General features: G+C 43.6%; 1 protein-coding gene across 2 annotated transcripts in view; it reads left to right on the forward strand.

Moving 5' to 3' along the window:
- Positions 1-769: 769 nt before the first annotated feature.
- The window catches only part of LOC109906621 (protocadherin-7), a 211,150-nt gene continuing 188,833 nt past the window's right edge, over positions 770-23,086 (forward strand). For both annotated transcript variants that reach the window (XM_020504427.2, XM_020504430.2), the window contains exons 1-2: positions 770-1,164; positions 1,402-4,840. In XM_020504427.2, the coding sequence (XP_020360016.1) occupies positions 1,763-4,840 (3,078 nt within the window). In that variant the 5' untranslated portion in view covers positions 770-1,164; positions 1,402-1,762. The remainder of the gene's footprint in view (positions 1,165-1,401; positions 4,841-23,086) is intronic.

A 23,086-nucleotide genomic window follows, 5' to 3' on the forward strand; every position in this document is an offset into this window, starting at 1 on the left:
CACACATTTGTATCAGTAACCACAGAGAGAAACCTCAGCGCTGCGCTCAGAATCCAACACGTAGGGGCATATATCTCCCCGTTTGGTCATAATAATCTACTGAACCAACAAATAATTATGTAGAATTAGGCTACATAATGACTGGACGATGGAGAGTCATCGGTTAAATATATTACTTGGATATCATAGCCTACATGCGTAAAAGTTTGACAACAAATACAAGCGAAAATGGAACCGGCGTGTTGGAATAGTCAAGCCATCACTCGAAAATGAGCGGCAACTATCTCAACTTTACTGAGAAATATATATTACGGTCTGCATAGCACCGTCTTCATAGCACGGTCTACTGGCTACAGACCTCTTATGACTGTGTAATAAACAAAACACCACCATGTAAAATGCGGCAGTCCAATCTTTTCTATTGGCGCATTATAGGCTAAACCATAACGCAATTTACACATTGAATTAATGAAGCGGCATCCTCGTAAAATGGTTCACGGTAGAGTGTATCTTTTCTAAGCCATCTCACTATACCCCCACCCTGACTAAGACCATTCGAATGGGTAGTGTGTGATGCATTGCAATTGCATTTTCTTCATGTGGTACTGAGTCACATTTGGTTAAATCATCCCCTTATTAACAAGAGAAAAAAAACTCTCGTCTCTCTCTCTCCCTCCCTCCCTCTCCTTTTAACAAATAGGCCTACCCTCTAGAAACCTACCAAACAAATTCAGCCCTAGTTACGTGCGCTGGGGAACGAAACTGGAGAGGTGGAGAGAGCGCGCGAGACACAATTGTGAATCGCTCTCACAGTCCAGCGAGATAGGTGCTGCAAACGCACGCTGAGTACATGCATGTGTTGAGTGGGCGCTTGGATTGAGAATGCGGGAAAGAAGGAGGATTCTCACGTAATAATTCACCGACATTTTCCAATATCTACATCGGGAATTACAATTGTCCTTGTTTGTTTCATTTCTTATTATTCCCTCACTATCAGTTTTTTTTTGTATTCTATCCGTATTGCTTGCGACTGTGAGAACTAACGTTAACTACTTACGGGCTGCTTGTTATAAGTGAGTGAATGTAGAGAAGAAATCAGAGTGCACGGATGCTGCTTGGAAAGGCTACTGGACACATGATGTGTTGCTTATACCCTGCTTCAAGGTAAGAAGACGAGTGGCTCTGTAAAGTAGCCTAACTGTATCATCACAATTTGGGAATCTGTGCGGGCAATTTCATTGCCACTAATCTGTTGGAAATATCGTCTAAGGAATCTTGACCATTTACATCGCTTCTATATCAATCTGGGAGATGTGTTTTTTTTTGTCTAACTGAATAAACTCGGACTGATTCAACATTAAAATGAAATAAGATAACATCTTGGACATTTTCTCTTTACAGGCATGATACGATATTCGGAATCGTTATGAATTCATGACATAGGATATAACCAGACTGAACGGACTGTTAAAGAAACATTTATTCGTTGCTGGAAAAAAGGGGTGAGGATTACCCCCCCACCCACCCACCCACCCACTAAAAAAAAATGAAGAAAAGTATAGCGGGTGCACTTGCTCTTATTCACTGCAGTTGAAGAGGTGTTGGAGTGCGTCCGGAGTATGAAGTCATACACATCCTGAAACGAAGGACTTCAAATTAACCGAGAAGGAAAATTATGTTTAACAAAAACAATAGCAGCAAGTAAACGTCATCCTCATTCGATTCAAGGCTTTATAATCTAGTTAAGACATTGCGGGGAACAATGAGGACTACTGGCGCAGTGGACTATATATGCTACAGTATACTCATCCTGCAGCTGCTGAATCAGCCCGATGCCAAGCAAGTGTTGCGATATCGCTTGGCTGAGGAGGGACCCGCCGATGTCAGGGTAGGGAACGTAGCCAAAGACCTCGGAATCGTCGCCGGGTCTGGTGAGGTTACGTTTACCCTCGAGTCCGGCTCTGATTTTTTCAAAATAGATAATATAACAGGCGAGCTGACCACTAATGAACGGCGGATAGACCGTGAAAAATTACAGCAATGCCAAATGATATTTGATGAAAACGAATGTTTCATAGATTTTGAAGTGTCAGTAATTGGACCCGCTCAGAGCTGGGTTGACCTGTTCGAGGGGAAAGTCATTATTTTAGACATAAATGACAACACCCCGTCTTTCCCCTCTCCTGTTCTGACACTGTCAGTGGAAGAGAACAGACCGATTGGCACTCTCTATCTCCTGCCCACTGCCACCGACAGAGATTTTGGCAGGAACGGAATTGAGAGATATGAGCTTATTCAGGACAGCGGGGAGAGCTCCAGGCGCCTGGGTTCGAACTCAGGGGGACGCGGAGTGGACAGCAGGAGATTTGATGAGGGGGCAGCCAGGAGCAGCGTCTTTGAACTGCAAGTTGCTGACACAACTGATGGGGAAAAACAGCCGCAGCTCATCATTAAAGGAGCACTGGACAGGGAGCAGAGGGACTCTTATGAGCTCACCCTGCGTGTTAGGGATGGGGGCGACCCCCCACGCTCCTCCCAGGCCATCCTGAGGGTGATGATCACTGATGTGAATGACAACAGCCCCCGCTTTGAGAAGGCTGTGTATGAGGCTGACCTGCCAGAGAACAGCTCCCCTGGTGCCCCCATCCTGCAGCTGAAAGCAGCTGACGCAGACGTTGGGGTGAACGGTCAGATTGAGTACGTATTTGGTGCGGCCACAGAGTCAGTGCGTAGGCTGCTGAGGCTGGACGAGGGCTCGGGGTGGCTTAGCGTGCTCCATCGTATTGACCGCGAGGAGGTGAGCCAGCTGCGCTTCACGGTAATGGCAAGGGATCGAGGTCAGCCACCCAAAATGGACAAGGCAACCGTGGTCCTCAACATCAAAGATGAGAACGACAACGTGCCTGCTATCGAGATTCGTAAGATCGGACGCATTTTCTTGAAAGATGGAGTGGCCAATGTGGCAGAGGATGTAGTGGTGGACACGCCTATAGCTTTAGTCCAGGTGTCAGACCGCGACCAGGGCGAGAATGGCATCGTGACCTGCACTGTGGTGGGTGACGTGCCCTTCCAGCTCAAACCGGCCAGTGAGATTGAGGGTGAGATGAATAAGAAGAAATACTTTCTCCATACATCAGCCCCGCTGGACTATGAGGCCACACAGGAGTATAACGTGGTCATCGTGGCTGTGGACTCAGGAAGCCCTAGCCTGGCCAGTAATAACTCGCTTATCGTGAAGGTGGGAGACTTCAACGACAACCCACCCATCTTTAGCCAGAACGTGGTGGAGGTGTCCTTTCTGGAAAACAATGCCCCAGGTGAGAGGGTGACCACAGTGCAGGCAATCGATGCTGACAGTGGCAAGAATGCAGAAATCGCCTACTCCCTCGTCTCCTCTGTAAATGGGATATTCTCCATTGATGCAGACAGTGGTGACATCAGAGTAAACACCATTCTGGACAGGGAGCAAACAGAGAGGTATGAGTTCAAAGTGATAGCTAAAGATAAGGGCATGCCCATACTCCAGGGGTCAGCCACTGTGGTGGTCCTGGTGGCAGATAAGAACGACAATGAGCCAAAGTTCATGCAGGACGTGTTCACCTTCTACGTCAAAGAGAACCTAACACCCAACAGCCCTGTTGGCATGGTGACCGTCATTGACGCTGACAAGGGCCAGAACGCTGAAATGAGCCTCTTCATCGAGGAAGAGGAGGATATCTTCTCCATTGAGAATGACACAGGAACCATTTTCTCCACCATGTCATTTGACCGCGAGCAGAAGACTTCATACACGTTTAGGGTCAAGGCTGTGGACGGTGGAGACCCACCCAGATCCGCCACAGCCACCGTGTCACTTTTCGTGATGGACGAGAACGACAACCCGCCAACCGTCACCTTCCCCATCAACAGCACTTACACCCTCCTGCCCCCCTCCAGCAACGTCAGGACTGTAGTACGAACCGTCATAGCCACTGATCCGGACACAGGGATCAACGCTGACCTGAACTACAGCATCATCAGTGGAAACCCCTTCAAACTGTTTGAGATTGACGGAGGCAGCGGGGTCATCTCACTGGTGGGGAAGCTGGAGCAGAAACACTATGGCCTCCATCGACTCGTGGTTCAGGTGAACGACAGCGGGCAGCCCTCCCAGAGCACCACTACCCTTGTGCATGTCTATGTCAATGAGACCCTCTCCAACTCCACCATCGTAGAGGCCCAGGTAGCCAAGAGCCTGGGTACGCCGCTCAATACCAACATCGCTGGGGACCCCAACTACGACCTGGGTAAGCAGCGGCTGAGCATCGTCATCGGGGTGGTCTCGGGCATCATGACGGTCATTCTCATCATCCTCATCGTCGTCATGGCCCGTTACTGCCGCCCCAAGAACAAGAATGGCTATGAGGCAGGCAAAAAGGACCACGAGGACTTCTTCACCCCTCAGCAGCATGACAAGGGCAAAAAGCCTAAGAAGGACAAGAAGAATAAGAAGTCCAAACAGCCACTGTACAGCAGCATCGTCACCATTGAGGCCTCCAAGCCCAACGGCCAGCGCTACGATGGTGTCAACGAGAAGCTGTCGGACAGCCCTGGGATGGGCCGGTACCGGTCTGTTAACGGAGGGCCCGGGAGCCCGGATCTGGCCCGGCACTACAAGTCCAGCTCGCCACTGCCCACAGTCCAGCTCCACCCCCAGTCACCCACGGCCGGGAAAAAGCATCAGGCTGTTCAGGACCTGCCCCCTGCCAACACCTTCGTTGGCACCGGAGATAACATTTCCCTTGGATCTGACCACTGCTCTGAGTATAGCAGTCAAACCATCAACAAGTACAACAAACAGGTAAGAATACATTGACTCTATATATATATATATATATATATATATATATATATATATATATATATATATGTCATTTTTTTCTTCTTGTTCTTTCTGTTTTCAAATGTGTCATGTTTCTCCCTCTCTTAGTGTTATCTCCTGCGTAATGCCTCCTGACAGGGCTAGTCTCAGTAGTCATGTTGCTTTTATGGTGCTAATATGTGTCAAGTTAGCTGTATTGATCTGTTTGGGTTTGGAGTGCCATTCACCATGTAATATTGAAAAGGAAATGAGGACATGCGTAGCCTATGCCAGGATTTCATTTTCACTCGCCTAAGCATATCCAGCTCTTTTGCTCTCTCTAGTATTGTGAGGCGGTTTAGTTTGACTGTGGTGTCACTTTTGCTGACCTGTGCATGTATGTGTTTTGAGTGTTGTAGACAGCTTGCATAAGGGTCTGGTTTGCAGTTATTCTATCATAGTGTGGCTAAGTAGCTAGGATACCCTTCTGCTAGGTCAATAACTCCCCGCCCTCTTTGTAACAAGGCAGCCTTTTTCTTCCTTTTAGAGGGTGAAAAAAAACCAAGAGAAAGGAAAACAAGTAAGACATTGTGAAAATGAAATACAGGAGTGGCCTTCTAAGGGAATGCTAACCGAGGGTGCCGTGTTTTACTGGATTTCAGCTTGACTACGAACATCTGGGCAGGAGGTCACAACATTCCTGTGCCCTGATGTGTCTGTATCAATTCACTGACCCAGCAGTGAAATCAGGCTTACCTAAACCTCTCCCTCCTGCTCTTTCTCTCTCTTTCTCTCTCTCTTTCTTTCTCATGTTCTGTCTCAGACATGTTCTGTCTTTCGCTCTCTCCATCCCTTCTGTAGGTTACTCTCATGTATCTCTTCATCCATCCATTTCTCTCTCTTCCCTCTTTCTCTCTCTCTCCTTCATCTCACTATACCCTCTTTATTTCCTTATGACACCCATCTCTTACACATTCTCCCTCCGGCCATCCCTTCCTCTGTTTCCCATCTTCCTCGCTCCTCTCATCGACTCTTTGTGCCATCATTCATGGCTGCACGCATGACAGGGAACTTCATATTCTAGGGAAGTGTGAATGAATCAATTCATATCATTATGGTTCTTAAAAAAAATTAATCTATGAGAAAGCCAGGTGGTGCGAATCAAGGTTAATACATGATGAAGTCGGTTCCTTTTCATCTGCATTTACCAGGAAAATAACACTTACCCTATTGTTTCATATGTTTTCTATGGCAATCTAATGCATTATTGATTGTTCTCTTATGTGTTGTAAGCAGCAAACTCCTCTTGCATTCCTGAGTGCTGTTCAGCACAGTAGATTGGGCTGATTTCTCTCTCTCTTGTTCCCCCCCCCATCTTGTGTCCCCCCTTGCTTCTCTCTCTCTCTCTCTCGCTCTCTCTCTCTCTCTATCCGCCCCTGCATCTTTTCCTTTCTTCAAAGCCGCCTCCTCTCCCACCCTATCTTTCACTCTCCTCTATCTCTCACCACCACACCAATTTCTGCCCCTCTCCTCAAAATCATTGGTCTCAATTTCTTTTTGCTCTTTTCCTCGCCTGTCTTTTTTCTTGCAGTCTCTTTCTTTATTAATCTTCTCTCCCTTACTCTACGCTATATCCCTTTCCCTCCTGCTATTTCCTCTTTAATTTCTCAATCTCCCTCACCATCCGTCCATCCATCCCTCTCTTTTTCCTCTACTGTCTCTAACAGCTTCTAATGCGCTGTATTCAGTGTTTTGTGTGAGGACTGCTGTTGCTTACGAATGTCCCATCCATAATTAACAGGACACTCTATTTGCTGCGGCAGAGCCATGTATTGTGTATGTCGCTAGCTGTGCTGCTGCACTTTTCCATAATTAGTTATTTACTTTTTCATGTGAATGCTCACTACAGCATTTTTTATTATTATAGACAAGTCAATTCATTCGAAGATTCAGACACAGACCCGAAAACACACAGGGGTGTCGAGCATTGAGTGTTGAGCGTTTTCAAAGGCTGTCCCTGCCACCATAATGTGCAATTACCTCTTTTTAAACATGCAGAGCTACTTTTTCTCGATTCTCCTCAACGGTTCCTGTAGAAGTGGCTAATGTAGAAGTGTTGCCCTCTATGGTTTATTGAATATTGTCAGAAGCAGCGGCAACTGTAGCCCCATGTACCCATTAGGCAACAGAGATACAGTATATAACATTCTATGACGTGTTATTACACTCCCATACATGCCTTGTCAAACATTCCCTATTGATACTTCGATTGAACGGCTGCACTTACAGTCTCCTGAGGGCCACCACAGGGCCACCACAGCTAAAACACGCTGGTAAGCACCCCCCTTTGGTTGAGGACATAATGTGTAATGAAACGCATAAGAATTATGAGGTGCTGGGGATGGAATTATACATAGAAATAGAAATTAATAGATTCTATTTCTATCGAATTAAACATGGCTTCTTGTCCGACTCCGTTGTTGCTATGGATTTGCATGCAGAGGCCGGTGGGAGGTTGGATTAGGGATAAGGTTTCATGTCTGATTGTAGAGAATTGCACGGTAGATCACATTGTATTGCGACTGCTGGAGACAGGGTAATCCGCAATGTCAAATTGATCACATTAGATATGGAAATTGCTATTCAAAACATATCAGATTTAACCTTTGTTATTGAATTAACAGTGGCAGGAAATCCAAAATGCATTGCAATCTATGATATTTAAGGCTCATTGAGGTTGAGACCTTTTGATGGGATTAGCAAATCTCTCTCTCTCTCACTCACACACATACACCGACTGTCTCTCTCTCTCTCTCTCTCTCTCTCTCTCTCCATGTTTCCCTCTATTTTCTCCTCTTTATGGATCTCTCTCGCTCCACTTCTCACACTCTCCTTCGCTCACTCTCCTCCCAGAAATAGAGACAGACACAAGAAAGAGAGCCCTGTTTGAGGTACACAGAGTGGTCTCTACTTTTCCACAGGAGAGTTGGGGGGGGGGGCAGCTTCACTATCCTATTGACTATGAGTCTCTACTGCGGTATCAGGTTCCTTCTAGGTCTCCTTCCACCTCATCCTTCGCCTACCTAATATAACAATAAACCACCGCACATGCAGCAGCCGGCCTGGACTCCAAGCAGGTAACCAGGCAACCAGTGAAGTTTAGCAGGTTGTCATCAGACATTTAAGCACTCATTAAGTCAGGGGAGCACAGAGTGAGACGCCAGCGTGTCACTGAGCAGCCATTGAGTTAGAACAGTAGGGTGATGTACCTGACATTTCAGTCCTTCCTGGAACTCCACACTTATTGGATTCAAGCCTGTGTTTTTTTGTCTCTCTCTCTTTCTTCCATTGTATCCCTACTGTGTCATGTTTCCGTAGCTAAATCCCTGTGTTAAATAGTGTTTTAGTTGATAATCGTCATACTCTCAAGTACCAAATGCCTAAAGCTAAATTATTGGTCACACTTGATTTGGAATTGTCCGGATTTTCCATTTGTAGATGCTCTACAAATGGTCATACTATCAACAAACTATCTGTTCGTCTGCACATTCCTCACTCCCTAGATGCACATTTAAAGGTGCAATATGCAGAAATGCTCTGCCATTTCATGGTTGCTAAAATTCTAATAGTTCAGTTTAGGTTTATGTGACAAAACAAGCAAAATATGTTATTTTCAGCTCTTTGAAGCTGGTGTACAAAACCAGAACAATTGTCATTTTTAGAGTTTTAAACCAGGAAAACAGAAATGAGAAAACATAATTCGGGACAATATAAAAGATAATTAGGTTTTATAGGGCCCCTCTTAGAGTTGTTTATTAACCATTATTTTACCAGAAATATTGACAGAAAACCTAGTGCACTACCTTTTCTTGTACACGAAGGATCCGGGTAAGAGTTGCAGGGGTGAGGGAGAAGAGAAAAAAATATGGCTATTTGAAAGCAAAAAAAAAATGAGTAGCTCGCGACATGTTACATTTTAAAAAGAAATAGCTCTCTTGTTACAAAAGGTTGGAGACCCCTGCTGTAGAGCATCTACAGGTGGACTGTCTAAATAAAGTGTTACTAAATTATTGGCTAAGCTAAGATATTAAATATAATTCCTTCGATAGCTCACCTGTTCTATCCAAAGACACAATGTTTACTCTTAAAGTAACTCACCATGCCTTTTTTAAGTGGGGCATTTGAAATAATGTTATCCCCTGTCCAGGTGGACCCTTGTCTTATCTTTTCTAAACAATCGAGAACTGAGGCAGGTTGCAATCCTATCCCTCTGCTTCGGGGCATGTATACATCTCAGTACAGTGGGTCAGCTGAGGCTGCCTCGCCTCAGGCTAGGGTTGGTTCAGTGAGCGTGACTTGACATTGCCCCATTGCCCTCACCGCCCTCTACTCCCTCACCTCATTCCACTTGCACAGTGTTGCTCCTATCCTTCCCTTCTCATCCCCCCCAACTTGTCAAGCCCCAGCTTACCTTATTTACATAGGGACCATGACCACATGTTCCCTTCTCGCCACAGCATCTCAAACAAATAATATCAGCATGCAAATAGGGGTCATTACGTATGTGTTCGCCAGCCAAACACACATGATGTAACAGGCACTTTCGCACTGTCGGTCCCCCGAGATCACAAAACCAATATGGAAAAACCTCCATTTGCCTGGAGGCTAATTTCTTTAAAAACGGAAGCTATTGTAGTTACCTAAACACCTTTGAGATGCCACACTTGTCCTAATCTGTTTTGCCGCCCCCTTTGTGAATCTTTATTATTGCCGTCTACTAACCTAGCGTGTTTGTAAATAGTCTGCAGCCTACATCTATATGAACCGTTGCAAATCGTCTACCTACTGTATGTTTACCCCGCTCTGTAAACTTCAGTATGTTTCTGTAACCTTCCATTTAGCTGCTTCTGATTCTATCTGTGTCAAACAGGTTGGGGGAGGCAGCCACCAGTTGCACTCAATAAGGTAATTACTTGATAAGAGGTACTGTTCGAGGTTTATCATGTTTGGTCAGGTTGACTCCCCCGTGGATGCTGAAACGGGTCGAACGACTCGAAGGCTGGACCGGAGAGAAAACATTGGCCACTGTTGGTATCGTAGCCGTTGTATGCAAATTGCTCGACTAATAGTTGTAGAACGGTTTTGTTTATCTTCTATATTTGAATCCCATGTGGATCATCCAAGTTACGATACACTGTAAAGAAATAAGGAAGTAGGCATAAAATGTTCTGTGTTCGGTATGTGTTCACCCATATGGGAGTTTGTGAATTGTACGGGTAAAACATTTGGCATGAATCATTTGAACAACATATGAATGGATTACATTCTTTGTAGAGTATAGCCACTAAAAGGAAATCATCATGCAACTAACATAACATTAACCAAGCAGCATCTGTTTGCCTGTGAATCATTAAGTATACGCACAGCACAGGGAAAAGAGCTGGTGGTGTGAGAAGATGAAGATGGTGCAGAATGAGATCAGCTGGTTGGTTCATCACTGCTTTATGTTTAGTACAGGGGGTTGCCTGTGGTGCTGTGTGTTTACTGCCGTGTCGACTGATGCTAATTTGATCACATTTGTCTCGGATGGCTTAATTTACTTTGTTATGGACGGCAAGACCACACCAGGCATTTTGTGTATGTGCTTTACAGTGAGACTGAAAGGGGGGATATTGGGAGAGATGGAGAGAGAGTGAGAGATAAAATACTTGTGAAATTGCACTGGCCAGCAAATTCCTGAATAATTTGAGTGGGGTGATTTAAATACATTAGTTTTAGGTCAGTGACTAATCTGCAGATTAGGGTTACCTGACAGCTAGGCATGCATGGAGAACAGATGAAGAAGGAAGTAAGGAGGGAGAGAAAGTGAGAATGAGCAAGAGGGAGAACACTAGTCCCTACTCAATACTGAATGTGTTGGATTCTGTCTGACCAGTTGTTTGACTACTGGTTGGGTGACCCTGTACATAACACTAAATAAGATGTGACTTAAGTGGTATTATACCTCATCTATTTCAATGGCTTTGAATGGATTGCTCTTGGCTACCTGACCTGGAAGAATATTGCGAAGGCGAGGCCTTTCGAAAGGCAAGACTTTTTTCAAAAGAATAGAAATCAATCACCTTTAGGGTGTTTTCACATATCGTCTTCTTTAGAAGAACCGATCTCCGTCCTCTTTAAAGTGAACTCTGGGGTGAAAGCAAAATAACTCAGTTCTCTTTATAGTCACACTGCCCTTGCCTTTGAATGAGGACTCAACTCTTTCACCGGTTCACTTCACCTGTTTTGTGGTCGGATTTCTCTTTACTTTCACATGTTTGGAATGGAACCAAGATCGTTTTCCAACATGCACTCTGGGTTTTCACAAAGTGCAGGACAAGCCATTCAGTCAGAATGTGTTAACGGACGGCTAGATATACCTACTTACATTTTGGAAGCTAAGCGATTGAATTTAGTTAAAGTATGAGACATAATAATTGTAATCCAAATATACTATTCGCAATAAATAGCAATACAATAACTGCAGAATAAATAATGCTCGAATTGAAAATTGTACACCCAAGGTAGGCTACTGCCCCTTTAAGAGCTAGAATATATTTTGTACCCTATGTTGTGAATCTCACCAAATATATTATCTTTTCACGCTATTCAAACCCCACAATTAATAAACAGCTTATGAAGCTATTTTAGCCTATAGATCACATAATGCAAACGCATAATCTGAACTAAAAACCACACATTTTGGAATTTCTGTGTGTCCTTGGCACAAAACAGCACACATTCTTTTCCGCAAAACTACACGTTATCATCTTTCTTTTGTGGTAGCAATGTGAGAGTTTATGGCAGGGGAAATGGTGTTGCAGTAGTTTAGTGTGTGGTACGGGAATTACGACAAGTGAACCTGGGGAGCTTTGCATTAACATTGTCCTAGGAAAGGGAACCGGACCACTTCAGGGGCTCTTTTGAGGGAACTGAGTGTTCACACTGCACAAAAAAAATGTGCGAAACGCACTGAGTTCACAAAAATTGTCGGAAAGGGAGCAGGTGTGAAAACACCCCTAGAAAAGGAGGCCTTGATCAATTTCTCTCTCTTTGTCAATCTTCTGCTCTCTTTCCATTCTCCTTTCCATTCTCTTTCTGTGCTTGTCTCTCTCCTTCGATTCTGTTTTCTTTCTTTCTGTCTTCATTTCTATCCCTCTTCTCCTCGCTACATCTGCCATTGTGGCCATTGGCTAGGTATGAATGTAAATAGTCATGATTGAATCAGGAGCAGTCCAGATGCATTGGTAACATTTGTCGTGATAACACGGTGAAAGAGAGAATGGCGAAGATAAGTCACAAAGTCACCAATAATGCAGCTTGATTGCTCAACGGCACGCTGGCTTATTTTAGTGGAAGTGTCAGCAATGTCCTCTTCTTTCTGAACCCACATTTCAATTGTATTACATTGAATATGCAATGAAATGTTCTATGAAGCACGGAAAATACTGATTTCTATTTGCAGGTAATTCTTCCCTTTTACCGGTATCAATTCCTGCACTTCATGTCGCTGTGGTGGTGGAGGCGGCAGCAGGGGAAATCCTAGCTCTCCAGATGTTTTGTGTTCAGTTTGTCTGAGGGCTAGTGTGAATTCCTGATAGGGGCCCACTCAATTTTGCTACAAGGTACATTGCTATTGTTGGTATTTCCAATTGTGGCTGTCCCTCCTCATCTACTTGTTCTTCAAGCAGCAGCTCCAGTAACTCTGAACATCACTTAGAATCACTGCTAGTGAAACTCAGGGGAATAGTTTGCTGTCAACATGAAGGATCACAGCAGGGATCATACTGTATGTGGGTATGTCTGTCTTTGATTTTAATGGACAACAACACAATGGTTTCTGAGCTTCATAAAAATTGCACGGTCCACTGAGGCTTTCGGTGATGATACTATGTTGACTAGAAAAGGACAAAAATAATGGATATTTATGTTTTAAGCTCTGCTAGTGCTCTAGGGCATACATTTGTAAATGCATATGTGTATTTTAACATGTTTATTACATGTGCGTGTGCCTGTATCTGTACACTGTGTGTGTGTGTGTGCATCTTTGTGCGGGTACCTTTTTATCTGTGTATCTCAGCGTGTATCTGAGTGTGTATGTGAGGGATTAGGGCTGTCCCCGACCCCAAAAAATCTTGGTCGACCCAGTTATCTGTTCTTTTGACCAATCGATTGGTCCAAATTTTGAAACGTGTATTTTTGCATATATACTGTAGACACACCCCAAGTTCGAATAAAATCAACCATATGTAGGCTACTGAGCGTATCTGATGCTTTAATACTGTGATTAAATATGAAGTTGCACAAATTACTAAAGACGGAGACAGAGATCAATATAGCCTAACCAGAAGGAAAAAAACTCTTCCCAACCCTCCTCCTCCTGCTGCTGAAGTTGTCCGTAATAGGCCAACAGTCGGCAACCTTTTCCATTTGGAGTGCCAAGTTATTGTTCCAGTTCTACTGATCTGATTGCCAGTTATGATTTTCATATGCACGTTTTGTGGAACAGTTTCATTTCAGTTATAATAAAGTCTTAATATCTCAAAGTCATTGTCATGTGGTTGATAAAAAGTATATCTAAATTAAAATGATACAAATCTAAAAGTAACTTCTATTGCCAATATGTAAAACTAGCCTACATAACGCCACCAAATAAAAACTTGGCAGCCCGCAGGTGCAAAAAATAACCTGATAAAAATTTCCTTTAAATCACATTGGTTATGCATGGTCTGTCTGCAAGGATCTTGAACCATTGTATCAATTATTAACTTGGTACGGCCAAGCTCATGCTAGCAAACTTGCAACATTGTGTAAAATATTCTGGGCCCTCAGAGTTTCCCGTGCCAGTGAGCTCCGAACAGACAGACACAGCTGTATAAGAAGTAATCAGGTAGGCCTTTTTTATGACGTTTCCACCGGATCAGAGCATGACATTTTTTCTCTCCTTTCATGTTGAATGGTTATCGATAATAGGCTACGTTGAGGAACTATTGTCATTCTCAATGGATATTGAATGCATTAACAGAAATCGAGCCAACTTTACACAACTGTGGGAAACCTTGGAGTCAACATGGGCCAACATCCCTGTGGAATGCTTTCGACACCTTATAGAGTCCATGCCCCGATGAATAGAGGCTGTTCTAAGGGCAAAAGGGGGGACTCAATATTAGGAAGGTGTCCTTAATGTTTTGTACACTCAGTGTATGCTTGTGGAGCGGCACCAGTGTGGTGTCAGATGAGTGGACTGTTTTCTGATGTCAAAATAATCATACTGATACACAACAAATACAACTAAGAGATATATCTGGGCCTAAAGAGATGCACTATGTAGTGTTTGACGTAATTGTTTGGTTTAGGACTTGCACGGGATGCATTTCAGGAAACATTGTATTTTTGAGTGTTAGCTGGGGTTGGGGAAAAAGTGTGACACCAATCAGGCCTCCGAGGACTGGAGTTGCCCAGGCCTGTTCTAATGTCACCCGTCACTGTCGGCAACCACTGGCGACCAATCCCATCGCTCGTTAGTGAGATTTGAACTTGTTTATGAAGAGGGGATGGCTAATGTTATTTGGAAGGCAGACAGAGGGAAATGCGATGGGCTGAATTGTTTTGGCTGTCTGGCTGATTCCTGTGTCAGTGGTGCCTGGGTGCTGACAAGTGGAAAAACTTTGATCTGCTCGGGTTTAACCACATACCAACAAACGGGTGTGATCATTCTATAGTGGCCCCTGGAGCGTACGATCAAACCGGTTTGATTAGAATGCTAATTTTGAAAATCCACTATCGATTGATGCAACTGTCAGCATTTGAGCTAGCCACACTGTTTTTTCACAGAAACATTTTGCACAAACACGGTCCTTACAAAGTTACGTTTATTTTTGGATGCAATATTCAGACTTTCACATAAATATCAACAGCATAACACAATCATCCAACCGAAAAATGTAAGCTATATTAGTCCTAGCGCTAACTGAGGAAATATTGATGTAACACAAGCGGTCATATTTAGATAACTCTCGGCTGACAGAAACCACAATATGAATGAGCTAATAGAAATGACTATTTATAATTCATCACATCACGGGTCAGCTCAACATTGATCGAAATAATTGAGTAAAACACTTTCTAGAAATCCAAAGTAATCTGTGTGTGGGCTCTCCTCGAAGAGAGAAGTTTGTGAAGAGAGAAGTTTGTTCGGCTCAGTAAAGCCTCAAACATAAATTGTCCCCAACACTGAATGGGTTAATTCTATGCGAATTAATGAGGAGGCGGAACACACCTCAATTCAAACTATTGTTAGAAAATAATTTGAAATTGACAAATTGAAACATATCTTATAGATAATTAACAGGCAACTTTGCGTGTGAACTGTCCTGTTGCATAACAATCCCATTTTGGATCAGTGAGTGCATTCTGACATCACGTGCATACAACAACTCACGCTGGGCGACCATTAGAAATATTCAGAACTCAAGGATGAAAAAGTTAAAAGATACAACCTTCAGAATCTGATTGATTTCAGGGAGTCCTGACAAACACACAGGCTCACATAGAGAGAAGAATACACACACACATTCACATAGATACAACACAAACAGAAACCCAGGCACAAATGCACACACCCATGCACACGCACACACATTCACAGTCTGCTCATTTGGCACCGATTTCTCGTTAATATTTTTCTCTGGAGCGGCTGTTGAAATATTAAGATATGTGAGGATCTCTTGACTGCATAACAAGGATTAAGAATCAGCCAAGATAAATAATACAGTTAATCCCCAGCATATTTGTCCAAAGGATAGCGTTTTATGCAACACGATCTCATAGTTTTACATTGAAATTCGACGTCTATGTTTGACTCATTAATTCCTTCGTGGTCACAGGTTTAATTCCACATGGTTACAGGGTTAAAACAGAAACATCTCAAAGTGTTATGTTTAAGTATTCAGTCCGAGTTGTTACGGTTAGGGCTATGGTTTGGGGAAGGCTTATTTTATTTTTTTAACTACCCACTGTTACCATCTGAGCAGCGCATTTAGCCTCCCGGCATCATGAGTTTGTGCAAGTACTTGGCAATAGTTTTCAGTGACTACCGAGTAACACATATATCGATGTACTCAAGGCCTTTTCTTTATTTGAAATTATTGTTTATTTGTGAAAAACACAATTCAGACACACATGACATTTTCACATTATCACTGAGTCTTCTTTCACACCAATCCACAGTTCAGCAATTGTTCAGCCCTCAGGGTCATGTCACACCTCCAAGTCCATCCATAGAATGTACATAGTTGTCAGCATTAATTAACAATGTTCTCAGGACTTTTTTCAAACGTCCGTAATCTAAGTCTATTTCTAGTGATCAGCCTGGTTCTATTACCAGGCACATCCATTCATATCCTCTAACCCGTTGTCTCGGGCTATAATGGATCGGACTTGACTTGGGAGAGGAGAAGAGGAACTTGAGAAGCAATATTATATTTTAAGTGTGTGTCTGTGTGTGTGTGTGCGTGCTATTGTGCCAGTGGATTTTTTTTAGCTGGTCACGTTCGTTTTTGGTTCACAATTTCTATTATTATCAAGATTTATTCAAACAGCCATGGTTATCCAACAATGTGTATGCAGACCAAGTATTCAAAAAGTTTGGTCCGAAGTCTTGGTTGAATCTTTGCGATGCGCAATTCAGTCATCATGCGATGTTTGAATAAACGTTTCTTAAGGTTTTAGGCATACCTGGCAGAATGATATCATGAGGATTTGTATCAATCCCTTGGCATTCATTTGGCAAAAAATAAAACCGGGAAAATTGCATTTACCAAAAGATAAAACTGGTTTTAAGCGGCCCTACAACTGTAAAGTGACTGTCCAAAATCTCTAACAATCACACACTTTTTGAGATTGAGCAAAAGTTTTATTTTGTTCCTCCAAACAATCAACATAAATATGATATTGTCAAGTTAAAATGTAATTATTTGTGTATGGAGAGTAGGTCATTATAGGCTGTAGGCTACTTGCTCAGCCCGCAAATTAAAGATAAGATTTAAATTATGTACGCATAATCTGCTTTCCTGGCCTAGTATTCTTTTCATTCGGGCCAGTACCAACTGAAAGCAACTGGCCCGAATGAAAATAATACTAGGCCGGCAAAGCAGATGATGCGTGCATCATTTAAATCTTATCTTGTGCCACTGGCAAATTTATCTGAATGTCAAGCCCTGCAAGGGCATGATAATTTAAAAGTTGGCTAGTCATTATTAACCTGGTTCTGTATGGAATGCAGGTACATTATGGGACACAGCTCTGTTCAAAAATAGGTGCGACCAAATCTTGTGCTGGTGCCATCAACTGAGAAAGTTGAGCCACCAGTGAAAAAGGGGCCACCAGCGGAGAAAGTTATTCTGGAGCCCTGGTGTGTGTGCGTGAATGTGTGTGTGTGTGTGCATGTGTGTGTGGCTCCTATGCAGGATAGAGAGGAGAACAACAGGGTCCTTCACAGTTCAGCCTCTCCATCATCCAGCACACCAGGCACAAACACAGCGACATGCCTGAGAGGGTTTCAATATCCTGTGTGTGTGTGTGATTTTCTCATATCCTACATATGTGTGTAATCCACCCCTCCCACAGTCCAAACTCATAGAATGAAAAAAAGAAAAACCCCACTTAACATGTGCAGCAGCAGCAGAAATATTCATTAGTGTCTGCAGGACAGGCCCTGGTATCGATGAGGCCTTACCTAGGAGAGGGAGGAGGCTATTAGCCCAGACAGATAAATCTTGTCAAACACTGGACTAGTCTGGAAACTCCGACTGAAAAATGAGGGTCATGGACGGCCAGGAGTTTATGAGTGGCCTCGCTCGCATGTATCAAATCAGCTGAATTATGAAGTACCACAGGCCTTTTCAGGAATGCTAATTTTCCTGTTTCCCTGCTAACCCTCTCACTCCTACTCTCATTCTGTTGTTGAATCTCTCCCTCTCTCTTTCATTCTGTTATATTCTTTCTCTCCTACCCTCGTGACTCTCTCTCTCTCTCTTTCTCTCTCACTCTCTAGCTCTCTCTGCCTCACCTTTTCTCACTCTATCGCTCTCCAGTAGCTATAGATTCTTCTCATATCATGAGAGGAATTATACAGTGATTTAGAGCGGTTGCTTCGGCTCAACCCATTTCATTACATCATTGAACTGTGAGGGTGTATGTGTACGTTCGCATGCTAGTCAATCTAATATACCTAACTGTGTAGGCCTTTAATATACCTTCAGGTTTGTATGGTCTAACTGAATTTTGTGGACCTTGACTCTAATGCTTATTTTAGGGAGACAAATCTGCCCAGTGATGCAGATTTTAGCCATGTGATAACATTAGAGTCTATTGATTTGTAGCCATTTCCCTCCAGCCTTTTTGTTAACGTCACCGTTTCTCCCTGTTCTCCTCTTTCTGTTTCCTCCACATCTCCAAGATATTAGAAGAGATGTGGGTTGGAGATTGCAATCCTTTCTATCCCTCTATCCATCCGCCCTCTCTCTTTAGCAATGTTCCCCAGTAATAGCTACACACAGTCAATTAGACTTGACCACAGGTTTCTGAAAGGTAGTCATGATGGAGAACTAGTCATAGAAGCACTTAGACGTATAGGGACTTGCAAATTGACAGTTTTGAGTGCAGTCTTTTGCATCGTTCTTTGGTTATGGAAGGAGAGAACAAAGAGCGGAGGGAATAATCTATGCCTATAGAATGGTGTTTGGTACAGTCCATTAACTTCGGGGCGGGTCCAATGCAACACTTGGGGGAAAGAATATCCAATTGTAAATTACTAGACTGGATTCAATGATGAGAATGCCTTTAGGGCATGGAGAAACAACTCGCTCACAGAGGCGGAGAAATTAGAGAATGTTCTTACATTTGTTGCTGTTAGGGTTTGGCTTGATGAGGTTTGGGATTCGAGGGAAACGGAAGAGCATCAATCAAATTGACACATTTGTGGGCGATACTATGAATAGAATAATGAGGAAGCAAAACAACTCATACTCATACAGGCTCTTATTTTTCCCCTTATATTACAGTGCTTTTAGTCTTTCATCTGCCTTTTCCTAAAACTTTCCATTTTGAATGTGATTGCTAATGAAAACATTAAATCTCTCTTATGCAGTATTAATAACAGAAGTCTCTTTAAGTGAGTTGTCCTGCAGAGCACATAAGTATGTAAATAGGGTGTCATGCGATGAAGGCTCTTATGAATTTACTGTGCGGAGGGAGCTCATGGTTTTGACAAGGCCCTAAGTGCCAGTGCTGGTGAAATTTAACAAGTGTGTCACAGCTAGCATTCCTCACTGGACTACTGTCTGCATGAGGAGATGGTTAGAGTCCATGTTTAATCATCATCGCCATTCTCGGCATGTTGATGGATTATTTAGTAGAGCCGAGATTACCTACTTCCTGTGAAGCCATTTTAACAATTCATGTGAAGTTTGCCATTGCATCTGTTTAACTTGTGTGGATTGTGTTGTTATCCCCCTGCCCAACCCCTCCTTCTCGGCCCTCCGCACACGTTTGAACGTTGATTTACGTCGCTGTCTGACTGTGGCTGTGTATGTATGTCTACTCTTTATTCTTTAAGTCTCTTTGAATAGGTTTTTTTCTCCCCCTTAGCCACCCGGCTCTCTCTGTGAATTGAGGACATGACATTACAATTGGCGACCTTAATTTATTTTTATAACGACAAGCGTTATCTACGCCGACATGATTCTGTTTGAATGATAATTCTTAGCCAGGGCCCTAGCTGCTCGCTGTTGCTGCTAAAGAACACTACTCTGTGTTTGTACAGGAATCCTTGGTGGGCTAGAATCAAGACCTCCATGTTACTATGGTAATGCTCCCCCCCCCCTCAGTTTCCCCCCTTGTCTCCCATGAATATATGCCTAGAGTTCTTTAAGGCAATTCTGCGCTGTCTTCTCACCTCAATTTTACTCTGTTCATTTGCAGACGCTTTGGTCTGCAGGAAGCAAAGGCTTCCCATAATTCTCAGAACGTTGTTATGATGTTGTAGCGTTGGCTGGGACATGTTTTGTACAAGGTTTGAGAAGAGCTGTGTTTCGTGTGAATGGTTTAGTTAAAGGCCACCCTGGTAGGGCGTTTTCTTTCAAAGGAGAATGTTCTGTGAACTGTAACTTTGGCGGGCGTCTCTCCCGTTCATCCCCTCTCTCTACCCTACTTGTCTCTTCCCTGTGTTGTGTCTCTGTTGGGACCCTGGTGATTTGTGTTCCTCACCCTCTGAGTTCCTTTGAGTTCCCTTGATTAATGAGATCAAATTAGAGAACATCAGTGACTTCACAATGCCTTGCTCCCGTAACTCAGCAGGGCTCTTGTAGTGAGGGCCAAGCATTGTTGCTTCACTTCATGTCAGAATCAGTTGCGACTTGACCGTTTTCATATCGGCCAAGAGCTTTAGAGTCTCTCAGGCCATCCTTGGGGAAAATGAGCTTGATGTGGTGAAACAAGTGAATTTGGCGAGGGTCAAAACACATCTAACCCCTTTTTATATGAGACTCTGAAAGGTCAAAAGTGTCATGACTGACATGTGAAAATAGGAATGCAGTGTCATACCATGCAGATTGTTACAGACACATGAACTAACATAAGTTGCATCCTTCTACTATATAACTCAAAAGTTGATGTTGAATAAAATTAATTAGTTGAGGCAGATTTAAGAAGTGCTAATGTCTATGATATAACAGGAGCAGGATCTGTACATATTTGCTCAGACACGAAGGGTGGACTATGCTATGCACTGTGTGTGTTTGTGTGCTCGTGTGCTCGTGTGTGTGGATGAATGCTTGTGAACGTGCGTGCTTTCAGGCATCTCTGCTGGCTAGTGTTGCACGGTATACTGAAACGTCAATACTTTTTGGATACTAGAACATGAAAAACGATTCAGTACTAGAATTTGTGTTACTTTCGGTACTTTTGTCAAATGTGTCTCACATTTGAAGCCGGTCTATCAGCGCAGCCGACCCCTTATGGCGCACACCGTGCCTGCTCCACTTACTTATTCCTAGTCTACACTGGGAGTCTGGGCTGCATCATGCTAGAAGTTAATACGCTTTAATAATGCGACAGGACATGTAGAAATGTTGAAACTGTTAACCCTTGTGTGGTGTTCATGTTTTTGTTATTCACCCAATGTTTCGTGGGTCTGATGGACCCACAACATTATTGGGTTTTTAAAACAATACAGTTTTACTGTGTGTGTGTTGCAATTGTATTTCTTGCACTTGTTGCATGTGAACTGTCCTTGGGTCCACACACATCCCAGTGCTTCTTCTTGTTGCTATCGGCTGCAATATAGAATGATGAAAACACTTAGTTCAGGAATCTTACCAACATCTCACTCACTCACTCACTCACTCACTCACTCACTCACTCACTCACTCACTCACTCACTGACTCACTCACTCACTCACTGACTCACTCACTCACTCACTCACTCACTCACTCACTCACTCACATAAACACAGCAAAAAAAGAAACGTCCTCTCACTGTCAACTGCGTTTATTTTCAGCAAACTTAACATTGTAAGTATTTGTATGAACATAACAAGATTCAACAACTGATACATTAACTGAACAAGTTCCACAGACATGTGACTAACAGAAATGGAATAATGTGTCCCTGAATAAAGGGTGGGTCAAAAGCGTTAAGCGTTAAGTACTGAAGTGCATCTCCTCCTCATGGACTGCACCAGATTTGCTAGTTCTTTCTGTGAGATGGTAGCCCACTCTTCCACCACGGCACCTGCAATTCCCAGACATTTCTGGGGGGAATGGCCCTAGCCCGCACCCTCCTATCCAACAGGTCCCAGACATGCGCAATGGGATTGAGATCCGGGCTCTTCGCTGGCCATGGCAGAACACTGACATTTGAGTCTTGCAGAAAATCACACACAAAAGAACAGTATGGCTGGTGGCATTGGCATTGTCGTGCTTCTACACCTGCATTGCTTGCTGTTTGGGGTTTTAGGCTGGGTTTCTGTACAGCACTTTGAGATATCAGCTGATGTACGAAGGGCTATATAAATACATTTGATTTGATTTGATTTGGAGGGTCATGTTAGGATGAGCCTGCAGGAAGGGTAGCACATGAAGGAGGAGGATGTCCTCCCTGTAAAGCACAGCGTTGAGATTGACTGCAATGACGACAAGCTCAGTCCGATGATATTGTGACACACTGCCCCAGACCATGACGGACCCTCCACCTCCAAATCAATCCCACTCCAGAGTACAGGCCTTGGTGTAACGCTCATTCCTTCGACGATAAACACAAATCCGACCATCACCCCTGGTGAGACAAAACCACGACTCGTCAGTGAAGAGCACTTTTTGCCAGTCCTGTCTGGTCCAGCGACGGTGGGTTTGTGCCCATATGCAACGTTGTTGCCGGTGATGTCTGGTGAGAACCTGCCTTACAACAGCCTACAAGCCCTCAGTCCAGCCTCTCTCAGCCTATTGCAGACAGTCTGACCACTGATGGAGGGACTGTGCGTTCCTGGTGTAACTCGGGCAGTTGTTGTTGCCATCCTGTACCAGTCCCGCAGGTGTGATATTCGGATGTACAGATCCTGTGCAGGTGTTGTTACATGTGGTCTGCCGATGCGAGGACAATCAGCTGTCTGTCCTGTCTCCCTGTAGCACAGTCTTAGGCGTCTAACAGTACGGTCAATGCAATTTATTTCCCTGGCCACATCTGCAGTCCTCATGTCTCCTTGCAGCATGCCTAAGGCACATTCACGCAGATGAGCAGGGACCCTGGGCATCTTTCTTGTGGTGTTTTTCAGAGTCAGTAGAAAGGCCTCTTTAGTGTCCTAAGTATTCATAACTGTGACCTTAATTGCCTACCGTCTGTAAGCTGTTAGTGTCTTCACGACCGTTCCACAGGTGCATGTTCATTAAATGTTTATTGTTAATTGAACAAGCATGGGAAACAGTGTTTAAAACCTTTACAGTGAAGATCTTACAAATGCCTTGCCTAGCTTCTCGAAAAAGAGACGTCTCCTCTGTAACTTCCCTCTGTTCCAATCCAGGTTCAACACCATCCAGATGACAAACGCTTTGTATGCCAAAATGTCCAAGATGTTGAAGAATATCACAAGTGGCCACTGTAGGGTTCTTCTTTTGCAGCTGTTGCCAGTCACCAGCTTGTCTAAATTGTAA

This window comes from Oncorhynchus kisutch, linkage group LG16, assembly GCF_002021735.2.
Source record: "Oncorhynchus kisutch isolate 150728-3 linkage group LG16, Okis_V2, whole genome shotgun sequence".
Classification (NCBI taxonomy): Eukaryota; Metazoa; Chordata; class Actinopteri; order Salmoniformes; family Salmonidae; genus Oncorhynchus; species Oncorhynchus kisutch.